At 50.7% G+C, this 22,123-nt stretch overlaps 2 protein-coding genes across 2 annotated transcripts in view; one reads left to right on the forward strand and one right to left on the reverse strand.

Moving 5' to 3' along the window:
• ACTR8 (actin related protein 8) overlaps positions 1 to 5,516 on the reverse strand; it is an 81,014-nt gene extending 75,498 nt beyond the window's left edge. Inside the window, exons 1-2 of the mRNA XM_063940827.1 lie at positions 5,293 to 5,516; positions 3,115 to 3,285 (exon numbers count right to left, since the gene is read on the reverse strand). Of these exons, the coding sequence (XP_063796897.1) occupies positions 3,115 to 3,285; positions 5,293 to 5,433 (312 nt within the window). The 5' untranslated portion in view covers positions 5,434 to 5,516. The remainder of the gene's footprint in view (positions 1 to 3,114; positions 3,286 to 5,292) is intronic.
• A 29-nt stretch (positions 5,517 to 5,545) lies between these two features.
• SELENOK (selenoprotein K) overlaps positions 5,546 to 22,123 on the forward strand; it is a 31,125-nt gene continuing 14,547 nt past the window's right edge. Inside the window, exon 1 of the mRNA XM_063940828.1 lies at positions 5,546 to 5,691. Within this exon, the coding sequence (XP_063796898.1) occupies positions 5,673 to 5,691 (19 nt within the window). The 5' untranslated portion in view covers positions 5,546 to 5,672. The remainder of the gene's footprint in view (positions 5,692 to 22,123) is intronic.

Consider the following 22,123-nt stretch of genomic DNA (forward strand, 5'->3'; position numbering starts at 1 on the left):
AAAGGGTTCAGTGATTTTAGGTTCAGAATGGGCCTGACCGAACCATCCGGTTTCGGTACCACGAAAAGGTTCAAATAGTAACCCGTGGCTTGCGAATGAGGAGGTACTGGCACAATGACCTGAGCCTCCACCAACTTCTGAACCGCTGCTTGTAGGACAGTCCTGTCCGCCAGCAGAGCTGGCAAGCCTGATTTGAAAAATCGGTGAGGAGGGAGATTTTGAAATTCCAATTTGTATCCCTGGGACACAATATCTATCACCCAGGGATCCAGGCCGGACGATACCCAGACGTGACTGAACTGTCTGAGCCTCGCTCCCACTGGCCCCACCTCCAGGCTGCTCGGTCCACCGTCATGCGGAGGACTTCGGCGTACTGGATGCAGGCTTAGTTTCATGGGAACCTGCCGCAGCAGGTTTCTTGGATTTAGCTCGACCTCCCCTAAAAAAGGTACTGTACGGCTTGGCCTTTGTAGGATTGTTAGGCCGAAAGGACTGCGATGCTGATGAAGAGAAGGATTTCTTCGGAGCATGTGCTGCTGAGGGTAGGAACGGAGACTTACCCGCCGTAGCCGTGGATATCCACGCATCCAAAGCTTCCCCAAAGAGAGCCTGCCCTGTGTAGGGTAGGGACTCCACACTTTTTCTGGATTCTGCGTCGGTCGACCGCTGGCGCAGCCACAGTCCCTGATGAGCTGAAACAGACATGGAAGAGATCCCCGCAGCCATGGAACCCAGGTCTTTCATGGATTCTACCATAGAACCTGCTGAATCGTGAATATTACGCAAAAAAATTCAACATCACCCTTATCCATTGTATCCAAATCCTCAAGTAAGGTGCCTTTTTTCTCAGGGTTTTCCCATGCTTTCTCAAATATAGCATTTAAATCCTTTGACGCAGGAAAGGTTAGCGAGGCTTTCTTATTTTCAGTGAAAAAAGCCTCCTCAACCTGCTCAGGTATGGTATCATTAATATTCAACACATCCCTGATAGCCTCCATCATCAATTGCACCCCCTTTACAAGAGAGGCAGACCTCCGCAACACATCCCCAGTACCGTCTGTGGTATCAGAATCGGTATCCGTGTCATCTTGCATGAAAATGAACAAGCGCACTTTTGTGGGTGGATATAGCGGAGCGTCCTGAGGTATCAGAATCGGGCCATACTGCCATAGTGTTCTGTAATACCTGGGTTGCAGATTCATTACTTGCAACCCTATCTGAAATCTGAGAAATCCAAGATTTGATAGAGGAAAACCACTCAGGTTCCCTTGCTGGAAACTGTGCTAAACCAGTGCTATCCTGATTACATGGAACAACACACACACACACACACACACACACACGGGAGGGCAGACTGAGTTTCACCCCCAAGAATGGCAAGAGAGACACAGAGATTGGAGCCAACCCACACACAGCGCTTTTAACCAAAGGGAGACCCCTTGTCAGTGCTGACTGTGCACCTTAATATGATACACAGTCTTATTGCAGCCTTCCCCCCCTTCTACAACCCCCTGGTACCGTGAGAGATAGCTGGAGTTGCTGTGGAGGGACCTTCTTTGTCCTGATCAGCGCTGTGCAGGCAGGAAAATGGCGCTGAACGCTGCTGGGTCCGCTTTGAGGAGAAGCTCCGCCCCCAAAATGGCGCTCTCTTCCCGCTCTTCCACTGATTATACTTGCTTGAGGATTGAGTGCTGGCTGAGAACCGGAGACCCTGACAGGCTTTGGGACCAGTGTAGGGTGTAGCGCTGGCTCACAGCGCCGCACCATGTACCGCTGAGCCATCCCGGAGCACAGTTAATACTGCGCTCCTACCCTGCTGCCGCCATCTTCACACCGGCCCCCCGCTTGCTAGGGGGGTCGGTGATTTACTCGCCACAATCTTCAGCTCTGTAAGGGGTTGGCGGCATGCTGCTTGGGTGAGCGATCCCCTGTGGCGGGGACCGATCTATCCCCTTAGGAGCTCAATGTCCTATCAGCGAAGAAAGTGGCTCAGACCCCGCAGGTCGGACACTACTCCCCCCCGTTAGTCCCACGCTGCAGGGAGGCTGTTGCCAGCAGCCTCCCTGTAAAATAAAAAAACCTCTAAAATAACATTTTCTAGAAAAGCTCTGGAGAGCTCCCCTAGCTGTGACCGGCTCCACCGGGCACATTTTCTAAACTGAGTCTGGTAGGAGGGGCATAGAGGGAGGAGCTAGCCCACACTCTCAAACTCTTAAAAGTGCCAATGGCTCCTGGTGGACCCGTCTATACCCCATGGTACTAATGTGGACCCCTGCATCCTCTAGGACGCAAGAGAAAAAAAACATTATTACAAATGTGGCATAAAGAGAGGATAGATTACATAAGAGAACTATTATAGAAGAAACAAAATTGGCGCTAGAGAGCTGAATGTATTAAAAATTTCATACAATTTTATTCACAGGGTACATAAAATTCTGATGTTCATAAAATATAACTCAATTAAATGAGAAGGGCCTTTCATAGCACTGCATTCAGCTCCTCCATCTGGACATTACATCCTTATTCATCTAAAGAAAAAGCCTGGAAGTCTGATATAGGAACCATCCTTTGCCATTTTGATATCTACAAAACGGACCTGAGCTTTCAATCGGACCAATTGGATTCCTTAATCAAGCGGTCTAAAGGTCCTCATCTCCAATTTCAGTTGGTCATTATTTCCATCTCACTTCAAATATTGTTCCTGGACTGTGGCTATACTAAATGGATGAACTTGTTGCTGGAGTTCCAGCTCATATTTTAACCTTTTTCATATATCATCTATAATATTTAAATTGAATACAGTGCTATGATAAGCCCTTCTCATTTAACTGAATTATATTTTATGAAATGTTGCAACATCAGAATTTTATGTACCCTGTGAATAAAATTGTATGAACTTTTTAATACATTCAGCTCTCTAGCGCCAATTTTGTTTCTTCTATATTGGCTTGTGGGGACTAACTATCCCGTTATTTATTGGCTGCTTATAGTAAAACAGCTCACGATCAGCGCCAAGCAAATTACTTGGTGATTTTTTTTTTGCAATTTTACATAAGAGAACTGTATGATAAACAGAGAGGTTAAACTGATGCCTTGTGTAATTGAATGACTTACATTTAAGCCCTCCCTGAGGAGCCACTTGTCACAGTAGGTGGGCTGTCCTGGCTGTTTGTGCCTCCTGGCAATGACATGAGGTATCCCTGCTGGGTGAGTGTCTGTGGCTCGGCCAATGCGCAGGGTGTTGGATCCCGGATGCACCACTAAGATGTAGTCACTCTGTATATGCTGCACAAGAAGACACAGAACAATTAATTGAAGATAAGCAAAGTTGCCCATCTCTGACAGCCATCAGTGCGGAGCACACCACAGTCCCCAGTGACAGCATTGACCCCAACACAGTCGACAGTAACCGCCACAAGCCCTGACCCCACCACAGTCCCCAATGACAGCCACCAGCTCTGACCCCACTACAGTCCCCAGTCACAGCCACCTGCCCTGACTCTACCACAGTACCCAGTGACAGCCGCCAGCCTTGATCCAACCACAGACCCCAGTGACAGCCACCTGCCCACCACAGTACCCAATGACAGCTGCCAGCCCTGACCCCCAGTGATTGTTGCCAGCCCTAACCCAACCACAGTCCCCAGTGACAGCCGCCCGCCTTCACCCCCACCAGTCTCCATTGATTGCTGCCAGTCCTGACCCCACCACAGTCCCAGCTACAGCAGCCAGCCCTGACAGCACCACAGTCCCAAGTGACAGCCGCCAGCCCTGACCCCACCACAGTCCTCAGTGGCAGCCTGTCCACCCTGACCCCACCACAGTCCTCAGTGACAGCCGCCAGCTCAGACCCCACTAAAGTCGCCAGCCCTGACCCCACCACAGTTCCCAGCCACCAGCCCTGACTCCACCACAGTCCCCAGTGACAGCCTGCCCACCCTGACCCCACCACAGTCCTCAGTGACAGCCGCCAGCCCTGACTCCACCAGTCCCCAGTGACAGCCGCCAGCCCTGACCCCACCAGTCCCCTGTGACAGCCGCCAGCCCTGACCCCACCAGTCCCCTGTGACAGCCGCCAGCCTTCACCCCACCAGTCTCCAGTAACTGCTGCCAGTGCAGACCCCACCACAGACCCAGCGACAGCAGCCAGCCCTGACAGCACCACAGTCCCCAGTGACAGCCGCCAGCCCTGACCCCACCACAGTTCCCAGTGACAGCCTGCCCACCCTGACCCCACCACAGTTCCCAGTGATAGCCTGCCCACCCTGACCCCACCACAGTCCCCAGTGACAGCCACCCACCCTGACCTCACCATAGTCCCCAGTGACAGCCTGCTCACCCTCACCCCACTATAGTCCCCAGTGACAGCCTGCTCACCCTGACCCCACCACAGTCCCCAGTGACAGCCGCCCACCCTGACCCCACCACAGTCCCCAGTGACAGCCGACAGCCCCGACCCCACCAGTCCTCAGTGACAGCCACCAGCCCTGACCCCACCACAGTCCCCAGTGACAGCCTGCCCACCCTGAACCCAGCATAGTCCCCAGTGACAGCCGCCCACCCTGACCCCACCACAGTCCCCAGTGACAGCCTCCAGCCCTGACCCCACCACAGTCCCGTGACAGCCTCCAGCCCTGACCCCAACACAGTCCCCAGTGACAGCCTACCCACCCTGACCCCACCACAGTCCCCAGTGACAGCCGCCCACCTTGACCCCACCACAGTCCCCAGTGACAGCTGCCAGCCCTGACCTCACCAATCCTCAGTGACAGCCGCCAGCCCTGACCCCACCACAGTCCCCAGTGACAACCGCCAGCCCTCACCCCACCACAGTCCCGTGACAGCCGCCAGCCCTGACCCCACCAGTCCTCAGTGACAGCCACCAGCCCTGACCCCACCACAGTCCCCAGTGACAGCCTGCCCACCCTGAACCCACCATAGTCCCCAGTGACAGCCGCCCACCCTGACCCCACCACAGTCCCTAGTGACCGCCTCCAACCCTGACCCCACCACAGTCCGGTGACAGCCTCCAGCCCTGACCCCAACACAGTCCCCAGTGACAGCCTGCCCACCCTGACCCCACCACAGTCCCCAGTGACAGCCGCCCACCCTGACCCCACCACAGTCCCCAGTGACAGCTGCCAGCCCTCACCCCACCACAGTCCCGTGACAGCCGCCAGCCCTGACCCCACCACAGTCGCCAGACATCTGCAAAAGCTGTGACCACCACAGTCCCCAGTGAATGCACTATGTAATCCCAGCCCACCACCTTCCCTGTGTTATTTTAGTCACCTCCTGCAGGGGCTCGGGGATGGCTGCTGGCACGATTGGTCTCTTCACGCCGCGCTGCTCCTTCTCTTTCTCTCTACCGTTCTCCGGTTCTCCCTTCTCCGCCTGTGTCATGGTAATTGCCGCCGGGGACAGACCGCGCATGTGCAACGCAGACAGCAGCTGCCGGACAACCAGCAGCTGTCCTCGGGAGGCAGGGATACAGTCAGTGGGGCGGGGCTAATGCGGGACAACCAGCAGCTAGTCCTGGGAGACCTGACAAAGTGACTGCGCAGACACGTCTCAGCCAATCGGTAGTTTCCACCTCCTGTATCACGTGGCCCGGATGTTAGCGAGAGCAGCTGCAGCGCAGAGGGAGAATCACCAGCTGGCGGAGGCTAAACATGGTGTATATCTCTAACGGTGAGGGCAGGTGCATCTATTTACCGAGGGGCTATCGGCCCGTATACAGTACCTGTCTATGTTTCAGTGTGTGGCTCACAGGGTGGGGCGGCGGCTGTATACCTGTCTGTATCAGTCTGTGGCTGGCGGGGGGCCTGTATACTTGTCTGTATCAGTGTGTGGCTGGCAGGGGGGTTGCTGTATTCCTGTCTGTATCAGTGTGTGGCTGGCAGGGGGGTTGCTGTATTCCTGTCTGTATCAGTGTGTGGCTGGCAGGGGGGTTGCTGTATTCCTGTCTGTATCAGTGTGTGGCTGGCAGGGGGGTTGCTGTATACCTGTCTATCAGTGTGTGGCTGGCAGGGGTTTGCTGTATACCTGTCTGTATCAGTGTGTGGCTGGCAGGGGGGTTGCTGTATACCTGTCCGTATCGGTGTGTGGCTGGCAGGGGGGACGGCTCTATGCCTGTCCGTATCGGTGTGTGGCTGGCAGGGGGGACGGCTCTATGCCTGTCCGTATCGGTGTGTGGCTGGCAGGGGGGACGGCTGTATGCCTGTCCGTATCGGTGTGTGGCTGGCAGGGGGGACGGCTGTATGCCTGTCCGTATCGGTGTGTGGCTGGCAGGGGGGACGGCTGTATGCCTGTCCGTATCGGTGTGTGGCTGGCAGGGGGGACGGCTGTATGCCTGTCCGTATCGGTGTGTGGCTGGCAGGGGGGACGGCTGTATGCCTGTCCGTATCGGTGTGTGGCTGGCAGGGGGGACGGCTGTATGCCTGTCCGTATCGGTGTGGCTGGCAGGGGGGACGGCTGTATGCCTGTCCGTATCAGTGTGTGGCTGGCAGGGGGGACGGCTGTATGCCTGTCCGTATCAGTGTGTGGCTGGCAGGGGGGACGGCTGTATGCCTGTCCGTATCAGTGTGTGGCTGGCAGGGGGGACGGCTGTATGCCTGTCCGTATCAGTGTGTGGCTGGCAGGGGGGACGGCTGTATGCCTGTCCGTATCAGTGTGTGGCTGGCAGGGGGGACGGCTGTATGCCTGTCCGTATCAGTGTGTGGCTGGCAGGGGGGACGGCTGTATGCCTGTCCGTATCAGTGTGTGGCTGGCAGGGGGGACGGCTGTATGCCTGTCCGTATCAGTGTGTGGCTGGCAGGGGGGGACGGCTGTATGCCTGTCTGTATCCGTGTGTGGGGGACTGTATATCTGACTCTATCCCAGTGTCGGTCTAGGGCAGTGGTTCCCAAACTTTTTTTGTTTACAGCACCCTGGAGTATCAAAAAAACCTTTCACAGCACCCTTAGGCTGAATGTTTCTTGTTTTGGAAAAAAATAAAATAAATTAAGTAAATTGTGTTTCTGCTGCAGGGTACAATGGGCTCCACAGGGAATGACATTGGGGTGTAGAGTAGGATTTTGTCCGAGGCACCAACAGGCTCAATGCTTTGACTGTTCCAAGAATGCATAGCGCCGCCTCCTCTATAACCCCGCCTCTGTGCACAGGAGCTCAGTTTTGTAGTTGGTACCATGCAGTAAGCAGGCATACAACAGGGGGGCTGCTCCAGCAGCCCTGAAAGAAGCTTTTAATGAAAAATGAAGACTTCAAGGGCTGCAGCAGAAACTGTCTGTGTTAGATGTCAGTCAGACATCTCCTGCTGCAGCTCCATCACCTCCCCCAGTGGCGCTGTATACTCCCGCGCCCAGGTTGCCGGGTACTTACAGCAGAGGCTCTGGTTTTTTCCAGTTAGTCACACACACTGCCGCTGTTCTCCTGGCCGCACTCAGGGAGGAGGTAAGTGGGTCCTCCCGGCGGGACCCGCTGAAAATCGTGATCCTGCGTGGGAGGCGGGCTGCGCGCACTGGCGTGGACACTGTGGCATTACAGGGACCACACTAGCCCACCAGGGCAAGGGCACAGGTCGGTTTTCTCTCATAAACCGTTTATATAAGCCCACAATACACGGTGGTGAAGTCCAGCAGGGGGATAAGGCTTTGACCTGTAGACCCTCCCCCAGCCCCAGGGCGCCATTTAGAGTAAATGTTCCCGCCCTGGAGCTGCATATCTCTCTCTCTCTCTCTCTCTCTCTCCCTCACTCCCTGTCAGCGTTTGTGCGCTATTAGGACAAGCTGAGCTGATCCTGGGACTGTTTGCGCAAATCTTCCTCTGCAAAGCCGCCTGCATGTCAGCGCTGTGCATTTTATAGGACACTTAAGTATTTTACATGTCTGCTGACAGTGTTAGTTAAGAGAGAGTGCATTTAGTCAGGGTTATATAGTAAAAGTACCCTGTGATATACATCCAGTATTTACTGTACATTGTTATATCGTTTGATTGTATAGCTATACTTAGTTGTACTATGTATTGCTAGTCCAGTTCAGTTTTATTGAATGTCATAATTTCTTCATTGTACAATGTGACTGTGTGTATATAGCTGCTGTATGACCTCCATTTCGTGTATCTCACTCAGATTGCTATCCCTATATTCTATAACCTGAGGGGGCTAAGTGTGTCAGGTTTGTCAGTTAATATAGGTGTTTCACAAGATATACTCAGTGTGAATTTTTCTCTGTGATTTTTAGTCACCATATACCTCTTGAGTCCCCTGTTTGTGCTAATACACTGCACAGGGGGTTCTTGTCGGGTATTGTGCTGATATTGTACTGGGTTGCCCTGTATTGAGCTTTCAGATATGTCGGCTACAAGGGGCGACGGTGCTGGGGCTGATCCCACATTGCATGGTGGTGACGCTGCAGACACATTTGAGGAAAACATTGCAGCTAAGGGTTCAGGTTCGGGGGTTCCTTACCCCCCACTGGGACCGTATCAACGGGGGTTCATAATGACCCACCTGGGGCTACTTTCTCCACGTTATTGAATACGCTAGTATCTAGACTTGCGCCCCCTATGGGACCTCCTGTGTCGGTACAACCGCTTATGGTCCCTGCGGTTAACCCGCCATGGGCAGATCAGCTGTCCGCTCAGTTACAGCAATTGAACCAATCACTGACTACACAGAAGTCTAACCCTCGCCCGCCTAAGACCAAGGGGTCCTCTAAGTGGGCCATTACTTCCTCACAATCCACCAACATCCCAGATACTTCGTCTGATGAGGATGGCGTATATACTAACCCCACAGATTCTGACCCTGATGCTTCTGATGGGGAGTCTGTTTCACAGATGGATGTCCCTGACTTGCTGGAGGCTATCGGGTTAATTCTCCAAAATACTGATGAACCGGAGCCTGATGCTGCCCCTAAGAAACCGGACAGGTTTAAACGTCAGAAAGTAGTTTAAACAAGTTTTACCTCACTCTGACCATCTAGTTGACATACGTCCGGAATCCTGGGAATATCCAGGAAAGAAATTCATGCCTCTCAAGAAGATGCTGGCTCGCTACCCCCTTGCGGCGGAACGAAGTAAAAATTGGGAGACACCCCCACCAGTGGATTCGCAGGTGGCGTGGCTGGTTGTAACCTCCGCTCTGCCTGTAACCACCGTCCCTTCGCTGAAAGAACCGACGGATAAGCGTGTGGAGGGTTATTTGAAGGCGATTTACACCCTAACTGGTGCAGCGCATAGGCCCCACTATTGCAGCGGTATGGGCTGCAGAGGCTGTTGAAGCGTGGGCTCAGGAGCTGGAGGTGAAGCTGCCTTCCAATGCTTCTGATAATGCCAGACAATGTCTGTTGTATATTGTCACAGCTTCTCATTACATTAAGAAGGCGGCTTCTGATGCCGGTATTCTGGCGGCCAAGGCTTCTACTACGTCCATATTGGCTCGCCGGATTCTCTGTTTGCGTTTCTGGTCGGTGGATCTGGACTCTTAAGAAAACCCTGGAGGTGCACCCTTTTATGGGAGACATTCTTTTTGTAGAAGACCTCAACAAGATAGTGGCTGACTTAGCTTCTGCTAAGACGGCATGTCTACCTAGTACTGCTCCGAAGGCTAAGAGTACTTCCTTTCGCTCCTTTCGTCCTTCAGGGAAAGCAAGAGGTCAGGCGTACCCGAAACAGGTTCGCACTTCAAAACCCAATAAGCACAAACCCAAACGCGTCTGGGCTGCCCATCAGCCTGCTTCCAAAACTGACAAGCCTGCTGCATGACAGGGCGGGCCTCCCTCTGGGGGGGCCGACTTCTAGGGTTTACCCAGGAATGGTTGAAGACCACTTCCGATGCCTGGGTACGGGAAGTCGTCACTTGAGGTTACGCCATATCCTTCAGAAATCGTCCCCCTCATCGATTTTGCCTGACAGACGTCCCTTTGGATCAGGTGAAGGCAAAAACTCTTCATTTGGTGGTACAGTCCCTCCTGGACACAGGAGTGGTAGTACAGGTGCCTCTGACTCAGAGAGGCAAGGGGTACTATTCACCGCTGTTCCTAGTCCCGAAACCGAATGGGTCTTCCCGGCCCATTCTCAACCTCAAGTCCTTGAACAAATTTGTGAAGGTCTCCAAGTTTCGTATGGAAACTCTTCGCTCTATTTTCTGGCCTTGGAACCTGGGGACTAATGGTCTCCCTGGACTTACAGGATGCTTACCTGCATATTCCGATTGCAGTGTCACATCCGCAGTACCTGAGGTTTGCGGTTGGCAACCTCCATTACCAATTTCGGGCGTTACCTTTTGGTTTGACCACGGCTCAGCGAGTCTTCGCCTAGGTCATGGCGGTAATGACGACTGGACTCCGCCGTCAAAGGGTCAGGATCCTACCGTATCTGGACGACTTGTTGATCCTGGCAAATTCCCCAGATATTCTCCTACGCCATCTGGATCTGACTATCCGGTTTCTACAAGCCCACGGGTGGCTCATCAACTGGAAGAAATCTTCCCTGGTCCCTGCTCAGAGCATGGTGCACCTGGGGGCGTTGTTGGACATTCACAACCAGCGGTTGTTCTTGTCTCAGGAGAAAGTCCTGAAGCTTCAGGACAGGATTCGATGCTTCCTATCTCGTCTGCAAGTGTCGATACATTCGGCAATGCAAGTGCTTGGTCTCATGGTGTCTGCTTTCGACATGGTGGAGTACGCTCATTTCCATTCCCGCCCTCTGCAGAAGCTGATTCTTGCCAAGTAAGACGGCCTACCTCACCGGATCAGGTCTCGCATGATCTCCTTGTCTCCGGAGGTCCGTCTGTCACTGAGCTGGTGGCTTCAGGACCAACCATTGAGCAGGGGTCGTCCCTTCTGGATCTCCAACTGGGTCCTTCTGACGACGGATGCCAGTTTGAGAGGTTGGGGTGCGGTGTTGGAGCAACACTCCCTTCGGAGCCTGTTGGTACCTCGGATCAAGAGCCTGCTCTACACTCCAATGTCATTCCCTGTGGAGCCCAGTGTACCTCGCAGAAAGAGATTTAACAACGGTAAATTCTTATCATAAATCTCGTTTTATAAGTCATCCTTGAGGTTTAATTATGTGGTGAGGGACAAGAGTCGCTTCTGTTTGTCCACATATTTTATGATCGACAGCCAGCAGCACTGACTTTGCATATTACACTTACCGTTAATAATTAGAATTAGACCTGGACCACCAATCCAAGACACCCCTGCAAGCGTCCCAAGGCACCCCAGGATGCCACAGCACACAGTTTGGGAAATACTTTTCTAAGGGTATAGGGGATTGTGTCTTTATCTATATATCCCACATGCCGGATCCAGCCCCACCCTGCAAATGCATGGGGGCGATTCTTTCCAATGTTTAGGGTAGCCCTCTGCCTACACAGCCTAGCACAGCTACCTGCCATGTTGCGGGTCGCAGAAGCTGCATGTGACGTCATGAAGACACTGCAGCCTGCCCCGCAAACGGTCCGCACAAGCCTGCGTTGTCTGGACCACGCCCGCCCTCCCCCACGCCGTGTTGACACCCCTTTAATGCCGCTGCGATGCCCCACGAACGCCTTTGCCTGTCAATCACGGTGTCTGTGCGCAGTTCGGCTTTAGCATGCGAACGCTGACACAGCAGCATTCCATGCTGAAATGGGCCCTTAGTCTGTATATTAAGCAGAACAAAACTAGTATTTCTCCGGCAGGGTCCACAGGTTATCCACAGGATAACAATGGGATATGATGGAGCGACAGCGGATTTGCACCAAACAGTAGAGCTTTCCGGCGTCCCAGCATGCAACGGGCCCGTCCATATATCCCCGGCCCCTGGCCAGGCAAACCAGTTTTTTGTTTGGTGCAGCAGGAACCGGACCGTGGTCAGAGGGCTGCTGTTTCTTTAGCAGCCCTAAGCTTTCTTATTTTATTTTTATAGTCTTACCATCTTTTGAGTGATCTTTCTTAACAGCGTCTTATACGCATATTGGAAAGAATCGCTCCAACAACTCTCCACGGGGTCGCAACAACGCTTACCCACGAGTACAATGCTGTTTCGGCGGGCGTTTGTGTAGGATATACTAGCAGGTCCAGCAGGCGTTACCAGGCTATGGCCGGAGCACGGAGAGAAGGTAAGGCATCGGTTCCGCTTAGTAGGGGAATATGGATACAGCCGCACTGTATTGGGAGGAGACTACCAAACAGTAGCTGACGCGCCGCCACCACGGGTGCTCCAGCGCTAGGCCTTAGGGATCTAAAGCACCAGGAATAGCATGAGGCCGCGATCCCTATGGTTCATGTCGGCAGTGGGGAGTCAAACGCTCTCCTGGTCGCCCCTCCCCCCGGTTCATGACCAGTTTCCGCCAAGTCTTCCGCCATGAACTGTTTCCTCGCTTCTGTCTCAGGCGCTACTAGCTACAGTAGGAGACCCGGTTGCAGCATAGGCGGCTGTGTGACCGGTGCGTCTGTGTTCGCTGAGCACTACCACAAGAGGTCCGGGTCGCAGAATAGGCGGCTGCGTGACTAGTGCGTCGGTGTTCACTGCGCGCTGCCCCGAGGAGTCCCGGTCGCAGCATAGGCAGCTGTGTGACCAGAGCGTCTGTATTTACTAAGCGCTGACAAGAGCGTCTGTATTCACTAAGCGCTATCACGAGGGGATCCGGTCGCAGCATAGGCGGCTGTGTGACCGCAGCGTCTGTGATCACTGTGTCAGGAAGCGGCAGTGTACACTACTATCATCTGGATCCACTCGGCGTTCGTTAACGTATTGATCGATCCTGGAAGCGGGGTGAGTCTCCCTGTATCCCACTCTACTGAATATGGGTAATACAGCACTAAGTCTCTATCTACCTTTGAGTACGAATAGTTAAAGTGTCTATTGACTGAGTCTGTACCATTACTGTTGTTTCTTTCGCATTGCATCTGAATGTTAGATCTGTTTTAAACATGATTCAGTAAGTGTGTGCTCCTACATAAATGTTATTTGTAGTTGATAATGTACTCATATTGCTTATTATACTAATGTGACGGTCTGCTAGTATTTAGGCTGACTTTACTATAGGTCTGTTTAATCTGTCTTAGAAATCCTCAGTGCTGATGCATAGAGGGTCAGATGAATATCGTTTAAAGATTACAGTCACAAAATTGTGTAGTATACTGTGGAAGTGCTGATTATTTATCATGTATAAGAGCGGCAAAGGTGAGGACACTCCTATTAAGTTTGTTTTACAAAAGCTGTATTACCCTCTCATGATCTGGTTCAGGATGGTTCATGTGCATAGTGTTTAGCTTCAGCAGAAATACAAGGCAGATTCAGGTACAAATGTCTCTTCCTTGGGCTATCTTTGCACACATTTTATCCAATAAGCTGAATGGATAAATCTCTTTAGAATCCTGTACCAGGTAGAGAGCCTTTGCATGCAGATCCACCTATGGTGCATCACTGCCAGCAGCAGCTTCTCAGAGCAATGGTAAGTAAAATCTTCACATTCACAGGCTACACATTGTTGAATTTATCGGAAGATGAAAGTCCAATTTATTCTACTTCATTTTACAAAGAAGAGGTAGGTCTCAGCTGGAATATAGCTGAGCTAAATAAAGCATTGAGGGAGCCTGGTTAAAAACCTAGGCACCTGTATTTGAACATCCTAAAAACCTGAGTTTCCGGAGTCATATCAGCTCACAGAAATCAGGGAAGAGGTTGGGGCTATGCCCAAATAAAAGTTAGAATCCTAAGAAATTTAATTCTAATTACCTTCTTCCAATTGGGGATGTTTAAAAAGAGGTGGCTCCTAAAGTAGTTATGCAAGTGATCTACTTTTATCTTTGCTTTCCCTGTCTAGGGCAGTCATAGAGCCAAACCTTGGTTTTGACTTAAATGGCAAGGACAGTGGTTGTCTGGGCTAATGCAATTGAAGGAGAATCTTTTCATTAACAGCAAAGTTCTCATATATTGCAATGATTCTGGAGAAACACTAATATATTGGCATTGTTTCTTCTGGAGCATTAGCCTCAATCATATCTGCACACAGAGCAGTTTTGGCTGGAAGCAGATTCAGAATTTAGGAAAGGTTCGGAATCATTGTCCTTTCTGGAAAGTTTTTCTTTGGTAAAGAATTAACAGATATTCTGAAATCAGGAGTAGACTCCAAAAAGGTCAACTTTCTTCCACATACAGTTTTAAACTTAAAGTTCTGTTTCGGCCCCTGGGTTTGATTCCTAGGAGAACTAATAAGGCATGGGCTGCCATAAGTCCGGTTGGATCTACAGCTATATCACACTGGATAGGCCCAATCTCATCTGAGTTTAGATTAGATAAGTAGTGTTGAGCCTGGATGCGAGACCATCTGGTCAGGCGCTGTAGAAAGATAGGCCATCAGTAGCATGGTATGGGCCTCTGCCTGGGGACCCCAGGCTGGGAGAGTGGGGGGGGGGGGCGGCGGTTTCTTCAGGCATACAGTTCTGACACAGTACTAGGTATGTTTTCGCCTTCACAGCCATCTCGGGTAGAGATGAAGGACAAGGCTTGCAAGTTCAAAAATTGCTTAAGCAGGAATAGTCGTTCCAATTCTACTTGCAAACGAGGACAAGTTTTTACCCCAACCTGGTAAATTCAGAAGACAAAGTGGTCATTTCGGCCTATGCTCAATCTCAAAATGCTGAACAAATCTGGAACCTCTGTTGCACTTGCAATCGTTATGTTCCTTATGCTTGGCATAGAGCCAAGGGATTAAGGCTACCCCTGGATCTACAGGATGCTTGCCTTCAGGTGCTATATCACTGTCCATCAGTGTTTATTTAAGGGTTTGCTTTCTTGCAACAGCATTTTTTAGTTTAGGACATACTTTTTCAGTTAGCCTATTTAACAAACCTATGAAGGTGAGCACATCTTATCTCCGCTAGCAGTGGTTAAGAATTTTCTCAGACTTAGATGATCTTTAATCCTGGCACGCAGGGATTTCTTTCACGTCCTCTGCAACAGACAATAACCTGTATGCAGAGGCACAAGTGAATCAATAATGAACCATTAAATGTCTCCAATTCCGTCACATCGGATGATTCACTTGGGGGGCTGTACTGGATCAGGTCTGCAAGATGTAAATTTTACCTTGCAACAAAATATCCAGGGTGTAGTCTAGGATTCAAGTTTTTGTCACACAGTCAAACGGATCCATTCACACAACAAAGCGGGTGATGGGTTTGATGGTATCTGCATCAACAGAGTGAAGTATGCACAATTCCTCTTGACGGCTCTGCAGCGTCTGAATTTTACCAAATACAATCTACAGTCACACCACACTAAATGTGCCCAATCTCATTGGTTCGTGGAAGATGGGCAGTGTTGTCCGGGTTGGTACTTGGAGGAACCACCTGGGAATACAAGGTGCTGTAGGTAATTATGGAAGGCTTCACATAATGAAAACGGAATGGTACTTACGATAAAAGTAAGAAGGTCGTCAGCCTGGTGGAAACAGGCTTCACAGCTGGACAAAGTGTAATCCTTTTGAATATCAGATTGGAAAAATTCTGACACTGAGGAACAGTATCAGGAAGGTTGTGTTTCCAAAGAAGTAGGTTGTATAACAATTAAAGGTGGAACCTTGGGCCACATATAGGACACTGGTGTAGGCACAGGAGAGTCTTCAAGGAAAACCAGTCCAGTGCCGTGCGGACTATGCATGTACCTCAACATCAGGAAGGAACTCGCAGCCGAAAATCGATGAAAAAGGTAAAGCACATACAAAGATGGGCAGAACTTCATCGTTCAACCGGGTCCGCTATTTTCATTCCGGGAATCCTAAATGGGGAAGCGGACTTTCTCAAGTTGACAGACCATTCAGGCCCCTACACCCGGAGGGTTCCGGATCTCGGTGTTTGTCAGAGATATATCTCATGGAGTTTTTGTCGAAACAAAAAAATGCTCACATAGGGGTCAAAATCAATGGATCCCAGAGTGATCTTTGTGGATGTCTTCTCAGTGAGATGAGACGTTCTTCTGGTTTTAATGTTTCTCCAATCACCCTATTACCAGGGTGGTGAGAAAGCTAAACAGGAAAACCAGCAGAGAATGGTAATGGATACTCCATTTCTGCTCTCCCAAGGTCCAGAACTACTGACGCAGGCTCCTGGTTATCACAGACGTCTGGATCTACAGTCCTTGATGGCATGACCTTGATACATTTATCCTGAAGATAACAGGATGTTTTACAGCAGGTGATTTAAACAAAAGGTCAGAACAAGGAACCCTTCCTTAGCTCACCTTTATCACCAAATATGGCAAGCCTATGATCAGGCTTGCAGTGAAGTTGGTTCTTAGATCTTTCAGAGTTCTGGGGTCTTGGCATACTTTCGGGCACGAATGGATAAAACTTTGAAGGTGGCTCCCTTGGAAAACAAAGTTGGGAGGAAAAGTGAGAAAGAAACTGTATGGTTGACGCACTGAGAGTCAATCAATCATAAAATATAACCCTTATTAGATATATTTAAAATATAATGTTTATACGACCCAGACTACAGTGAAACATAAGCGTTAAAATCAGACAAACTAACATATATGCGAATCCTAATAGATTGAGAGTTGTAAATAGAGAATTAAAAGTGTCCGTGTATTACCTGTGTCTATCAATTATAAGATTATTACACCTATTCCAGTGCTACCACAGATCGATCACTTGCAATAATTTAAATCAATTATGTATCGACTGTCGCAATTGATATTGGTAGTTCACTCTGTCCAAATCGACAGCTTTAGATGATCGATCCTATTGTTTATATACCTACCACTCAACAGAAATTTCTCTTACGTCCTAGAGGATGCTGGGGACTCCGTAAGGACCATGGGGTATAGACGGGCTCCGCAGGAGACATGGGCACTATAAAGAACTTTTAGTATGGGTGTGCACTGGCCCAGAGGAGATAGGGTGCATTACAGGGGAGCTCTCCTGAGTTTCTCTGAAAAAGAATTTTGTTAGGTTTTTTATTTTCAGGGAGCACTGCTGGCAACAGGCTGCCTGTATCGGACTGAGGAGAGAGAGAGGCAGACCTACTTAAATGATAGGCTCTGCTTCTTAGGCTACTGGACACCATTTGCTCCAGAGGGAGTCGGAACGCAGGTCTCACCCCGCCGTTCGTCCCAGAGCCGCGCCGCCGTCCTCCTCGCAGAGCCGGAAGATAGAAGTCGGGTGAGTATAAAAAGAAAGGAAGACTTCAAGGCGGCAGAAGACTTCAGATCTTCATTGAGGTAAGCGCGCAGCGGTAACGCTGCGCGCCATTGCTCCCACACACTACACACACACACTGAAGGCACGGATGGGTGCAGGGCGCAGGGGGGGCGCCCTGGGCAGCAATATAAACCTCTGGACTGGCAACAGGGTACATTAGGCTGCGGAGGCAGTAAATGAAAAAATCCCCGCCATTTTTTGTATATTGGAGCGGGACCGAAGCCCGCCGCTGGAGGGGGCGGAGCTTGATCCCTCAGCACTAACAGCACCATTTTCTCCACAGAAAGCTGCAGAGAAACTGGCTCCCCGGACTCTCTCCCCTGCTGAACTCGGTGACAGAGGGCTGAAAAGAGGGGGGGGGGGGGGGGGGGGGAGACATTTGTAAGGCGCAGTGAGTGTATACACATTTATTATACATATAAAAAGCGCTATATCTGGGTTTTCATTCCAGTGTCAGTTGGCGCTGGGTGTGTGCTTGCATACTCTCTCTCTCTCTGTCTCTCCAAAGGGCCTTGTTGGGGAATTGTCCCCTTATAGATATATCCCTGTGTGTGTGGGGGTGTCGGTAAGTGCGAGTCGGCATGTCTGAAGTGGAAGGCTCGTCCAAGGAGGAGGTGGAGCAGATGAGTGGTGTGTCTCCGTCGGCAACACCGACTCATGATTGGATGGACATGTGGCATATGTTAAATGCAAGTGTGACCGCATTACATAAGAGAATGGACAAAGCAGAGTCCAGGGAAAAAGCAGGGAGTCAATCCACGGATTGGATTGGGTCACAGGGCCCTTCTGGGTCTCAGAAACGTCCCCTATCCCAAATAGCAGACACTGATACCGACACGGATTCTGACTCCAGTGTCGATTACGATGATGCAAAATTACACCCAAGGGTGGCAAAAAGTATTCAGTGTATGATTATTGCAATAAAAGATGTTCTGCATATCACTGATGACCCATCTGTCCCTGACATGAGGGTGCGCTTGTATAAGGAAAAGAAACCTGAGGTAACCTTTCCCCCATCCCATGAGCTTAACGAGTTCTTTGAAAAGGCTTGGGAAACTCCAGATAAAAAACTGCAGATTCCCAAAAGGGTTCTTATGGCGTATCCTTTCCCTGCACAGGACAGGGTACGTTGGGAATCCTCTCCAAGGGTGGACAAGGCTTTAACACGCCTGTCCAAGAAGGTGGCGCTACCGTCTCCGGACACGGCAGCTCTAAAGGATCCTGCTGATCGCAGACAGGAGACTACTTTAAAGTCTATTTATGCGCATACAGGTGCTTTGCTCAGACCGGCAATAGCATCGGCATGGGTGTGTAGTGCAGTTGCAGCGTGAACAGATACCTTGTCAGCTGACCTTGATACCCTGGACAGGGATACCATTTTATTGACCTTAGCCCACATTAAAGACGCAGTCTTATATATGAGGGACGCTCAAAGAGACGTGGGGCTGCTGGGTTCCAGAGCCAATGCCATGGCTATTTCTGCGAGGCGAGCTCTATGGACCCGCCAATGGACGGGTGATGCAGACTCAAAGAAGCATATGGAGGTTTTACCTTACAAGGGTGAAGTGTTGTTTGGGGATGGGCTCGCGGACCTGGTTTCCACAGCTACCGCGGGTAAATCTACCTTTTTTACCTTTTGTTCCCCAACAGCAAAAGAAAACTCCACAGTATCAGATGCAGTCCTTTCGGTCGCATAAGTCCAGAAGAGGTCGGGGCTCCTCCTTCCTTGCCAGAGGTAAGGGTAGAGGAAAGAGAACGCCTGCTTCGGCTAGTTCCCAGGAGCAGAAGTACTCCCCGGCTTCTACAAAATCCACCGCATGACGCTGGGGCTCCATTGAGGGAGTCCGCACCAGTGGGGGCACGTCTTCGACTTTTCAGCCAGATCTGGGTTCTTTCAGACGTGGATCCTTGGGCGATAGAAATTGTTTCCCAAGGCTACAAGCTGGAATTCGAAGAGGTACCCCCTCGCCGATTTTTCAAGTCGGTCTTGCCAGCTTCACCCCCGGAGAGGGAAGTAGTGTTAGCTGCAATTCAAAACCTGTGTCAACAGCAAGTGATTGTCAAGGTTCCCCTGGTCCAACAGGGAAGAGGGTACTATTCAACCCTGTTCGTGGTCCCGAAGCCGGATGGTTCGGTCAGACCCATTTTAAATCTAAAATCCCTAAACCTGTACTTGAAAAAGTTCAAATTCAAGATGGAATCGCTTCGAGCTGTAATATCCAGCCTGGAAGGGAGGGATTTTATGGTGTCACTGGACATAAAGTATGCATACCTTCATGTCCCCATATATCCCCCTCATCAGGAAAACATGAGATTCGCTATACAGGACTGTCATTACCAGTTTCAGACGTTGCCGTTTGGGCTTTCCACGGCCCCGAGGATTTTCACCAAGGTGATGGCGGAGATGATGGTGCTCCTGCGCAGGCAGGGAGTCACAATTATCCTATACTTGGACGATCTCCTGATAAAGGCGAGATCGAGAGATCAATTGCTGAAGAGCGTGTCGCTTTCCCTGAGAGTGCTGCAACAGCACGGTTGGATTCTCAATCTGCCAAAGTCACAATTGGTTCCAACGACTCTGCTATCATTCCTAGGCATGATTCTGGACACGGAACAAAAGAGGGTTTTTCTCCCATTGGAAAAGGCCCAGGATCTCCAGAACATGGTCCGAGACCTGCTAAAACCAAAAAGAGTGTATGTTCATCAATGCACTCGAGTTCTGGGAAAAATGGTGGCAGCCTACGAGGCCATTCCCTTCGGCAGGTTCCATGCGAGGACATTTCAGTGGGATCTTCTGGACAAGAGGTCCGGGTCCCATCTACAAATACATCAGAAAATAACCCTGTCCCCCAGGGCCAGGGTGTCTCTCCTGTGGTGGCTGCAGAGTGCTCACCTCCTAGAGGGTCGCAGGTTCGGCATTCAAGACTGGGTTCTGGTGATCACGGACGCGAGCCTCCGAGGATGGGGAGCAGTCACACAAGGAAGAAATTTTCAGGGACTATGGTCAAGCCAGGAGGCTTGTCTACACATCAACATACTGGAATTGAGGGCCATATACAACGGCCTACGACAAGCGGAGAATCTTCTTTGCGACCTACCGGTTCTGATTCAATCGGACAACGTCACAGCCGTGGCTCATGTAAACCGCCAAGGCGGGACAAGGAGCAGAGTGGTGATGGCAGAAGCCACCAGGATTCTTCGCTGGGCGGAAAATCACGCAAGTGCTCTGGCAGCTGTCTTCATTCCGGGAGTGGACAACTAGGAAGCAGACTTCCTCAGCAGACACAATCTCCATCCAGGAGAGTGGTGACTTCATCAAGAAGTTTTTGCAGAGATAACAAGTCTTTGGGGAATTCCTCAAATAGACATGATGGCGTCACGCCTCAACAAGAAGCTTCGGAGGTATTGTGCCAGGTTACGGGACCCTCAGGCAGTTGCGGTGGACGCCCTGGTGACACCATGGGTGTTTCAGTCGGTCTATGTGTTCCCTCCTCTTCCTCTCATTTAAAAAATATTGAGAATCGTAAGATGAAAAAGAGTGCAGACAATACTCATTGTTCCAGATTGGCCTCGAAGGGCCTGGTACTCAGATCTTCAGGAAATGCTCACAGAAGATCCGTGGCCTCTTCCTCTCAGGGAGGACCTGTTACAGCAGTGGCCCTGCGTGTTCCAAGACTTACCGTGGTTACGTTTGACGGCATGGCGGTTGAACACCGACTCCTAGCTGGGAAAGGTATTCCGGAGGAAGTCATCCCTACTCTGATAAAGGCTAGGAAGGAGGTGACGGCAAAACATTATCACCGTATCTGGAGGAAGTATATATCTTGGTGTAAAGCCAAGAATGCTCCTACGGAAGATTTCCATCTGGGCCGTTTTCTCCACTTTCTACAGATAGGAGTGGCTATGGGCCTGAAGTTAGGGACGAAATCTGTACCTTAATGGAGCCTATCTATATTCTTCCAGAAGGAATTGGCTTCTCTCCCAGAAGTCCAGATGTTTGTAAAGGGAGTGCTGCACATCCAGCCCCCCTTTGTGCCCCCAGTGGCAACGTGGGACCTTAACGTGGTGTTAAGCTTCCTAAAATCTCACTGGTTTGAACCTCTTCAAACGGTTGTATTCAAATTTCTCACGTGGAAGGTGGTCATGTTACTGGCCTTGGCATCTGCAAGGCGGGTGTCCGAATTGGCGGCCTTGTCCCACAAGAGCCCCTATTTGATTTTCCATGTGGATAGAGCGGAGTTGAGGACTCGTCCTCAATTTTTGCCTAAGGTGGTTTCTTCATTTCATATGAACCAACCTATTGTGGTGCCTGTGGCTACGGGGAACTTGGAGGACTACAAGTCCCTCGATGTAGTCAGGGCCTTAAAAATGTATGTAGCCAGGACGGCTAGGGTTAGGAAAACAAGGCTCTGTTTGTCCTGTATGCAGCCAACAAAGTTTGCGCTCCTGCTTCCAAGCAGACTATTGCTCGCTGGATCTGTAACACGATTCAGCAGGCTCATTCTACGGCTGGATTGCCGTTACCAAATTCGGTAAAGGCCCATTCCACTAGGAAGGTGGGCTCTTCTTGGGCGGCTGCCTGAGGCGTCTCGGCATTACAGCTTTGCCGAGCAGCTACTTGGTCGGGATCAAACACTTTTGCAAATTTCTACAAGTTTGATACCCTGGCTGATGAGGACCTTGCGTTTGCTCAGTCGGTGCTGCAGAGTCGTCCGCACTCTCCCGCCCGGTTTGGAGCTTTGGTATAAACCCCATGGTCCTTACGGAGTCCCCAGCATCCTCTAGGACGTAAGAGAAAATAAGATTTTAAACCTACCGGTAAATCTTTTTCTCCTAGTCCGTAGAGGATGCTGGGCGCCCGTCCCAGTGCGGACTAAATCTGCAAGACTTGTATATAGTTGTTGCTTCCATAAGGGTTATGTTACAGTT

Source organism: Pseudophryne corroboree, chromosome 9 (assembly GCF_028390025.1).
Source record: "Pseudophryne corroboree isolate aPseCor3 chromosome 9, aPseCor3.hap2, whole genome shotgun sequence".
Classification (NCBI taxonomy): Eukaryota; Metazoa; Chordata; class Amphibia; order Anura; family Myobatrachidae; genus Pseudophryne; species Pseudophryne corroboree.